The 1,623-nt window shown below is 55.9% G+C and overlaps 1 protein-coding gene across 1 annotated transcript; it reads left to right on the plus strand.

Moving 5' to 3' along the window:
* Nucleotides 1-261: 261 nt before the first annotated feature.
* Nucleotides 262-1,106, plus strand: LOC125549029 (the record flags this gene model as incomplete). Its single annotated transcript, XM_048712530.1, is given in 1 exon segment — nt 262-1,106. A coding segment is annotated over 1 exon segment (551 nt), but the record flags the coding sequence as incomplete, so codon positions are not given.
* Between the last annotated feature and the right edge of the window lie 517 nt (nt 1,107-1,623).

Consider the following 1,623-nt stretch of genomic DNA (forward strand, 5'->3'; position numbering starts at 1 on the left):
GCAGGAGTACATCTCCACCTTTGCCTTCCTCCTCGATCGTCCTGCACCATATGACCCTGCGCTGCTGCTCGCGACGAGTCATAAGTCAATGCATGCCCTCGCATCAGGTCAACTAATGGGGCTAGCCCACCATGTCACACCGCACGCCGTGTCGCCCTCCGTCTTCTGCTAGCTGCTAGCTGCTACACCTACCTTTTGCTTAGCTTGTACCCATATATATACACACAACCCGGCCGGCCCCCTCCTCTCATGCATGCCATCATCCTTACAATCCGCCGGCGCATCCACCACTCTTGGCCCGCTCCCTCTTGAGTCGGTCGACGTTCACGGGCGGCATGGCGGCGAGCAAAGGCGCGAGGAAGAACCTGGTGTCGAGGACCCTGGAGCGGTGCAGGTCCGGGCTCGCCAGCGGCGGCCGGTCGTCGGCGGCGGTGGCGCCGGGGTGCTTCTCGGTGTACGTGGGCCCGGAGCGGGAGCGATTCGTGGTGCGCGCCGACCGCGCCAACCACCCGCTCTTCCGCCGCCTCCTCGACGACGCCGAGCAGGAGTATGGCTACGCGGCGCAGGGGCCCCTCGCGCTGCCCTGCGCCGTCGACGCCTTCCTCGACGTGCTCTGGCACATGGACCACGACGTCCACCACGACGACGACGACGAGGTCGCCTCGGCACCGTCGACGCCGATATGCGGCCTGCAGCGCGCCGGCAGCGGGAACATCAAGGTCCGGCCGGCGGGGTACCGGGTGCTCAGCCCGGCCAAGTCCACGCCGGCGTCCTTCTTCTTCTCGCAGACGGCGGCTGGCGGTAGGAGGTGAGCTCTAGGCGCGCAGCTAGCTAGCAGGAGCGGCTTGCATGCAGAACCGAGAGGAATCTGCGCGAGCATACACAGATCGAGCAGGTGCTTAATTTGCACATACTTAGACGTCTCAATCACACACAAACGACTAGCTGATTTAGATTGTAGAGTAAAAGTGAAAGGAAAGAAGATCGATTCTATGCATGCATGTAAGCGCGTGTGTTTGGTGTTTTCTTGTATTACCAGTTTCATCTACTTTTTTTTTGCGGGTGACCAGTTTCATCTACTACCTTCGTTCCTAAATATAAATCTTTTTAGAGATTTCATTGCGGACTACATACGTGAATCCACACTCTAAAATATATTTATATACATTTATATCTTTAAAAAAGACTTTGTTAACGTCCCAGGCCCAGCTCCCAACCTTTGACATATGTTCAGACGTTTCCTGTATGCATCGAACACACCACTATAAGCAAAGAGCCCACCACATCTCAAAAGACTAGCCTGAAGAGAGTGTGTCACTCTTCCTTATAAGGTAGTCCTAGCCCCCTTTCATATCCGAGGTGGGACTAAAGTCACTGGCAACACCCAATGGCCAGCGTCTCTGACACCCCATCCCCCTAAATAGGGCGGACTGGGGCCCAGCTCTGATACCAATTATTAACAAGCTTGATCTACATTCTCTGAAGCAATTTGAATACAGTTTGGTGATACAGGAACTTGGGGATCAGGGATAGACAGAGTCCTTGGGAAGGAAGTAAGAACAGGAAAGAAGAAAGTGGCCGCCGTAAGCTTCTTGCCAACCGATGCCCTCGCCTGCCCACGCG

Source organism: Triticum urartu, chromosome 3, assembly GCF_003073215.2.
Source record: "Triticum urartu cultivar G1812 chromosome 3, Tu2.1, whole genome shotgun sequence".
NCBI classification, from domain to species: domain Eukaryota; kingdom Viridiplantae; phylum Streptophyta; class Magnoliopsida; order Poales; family Poaceae; genus Triticum; species Triticum urartu.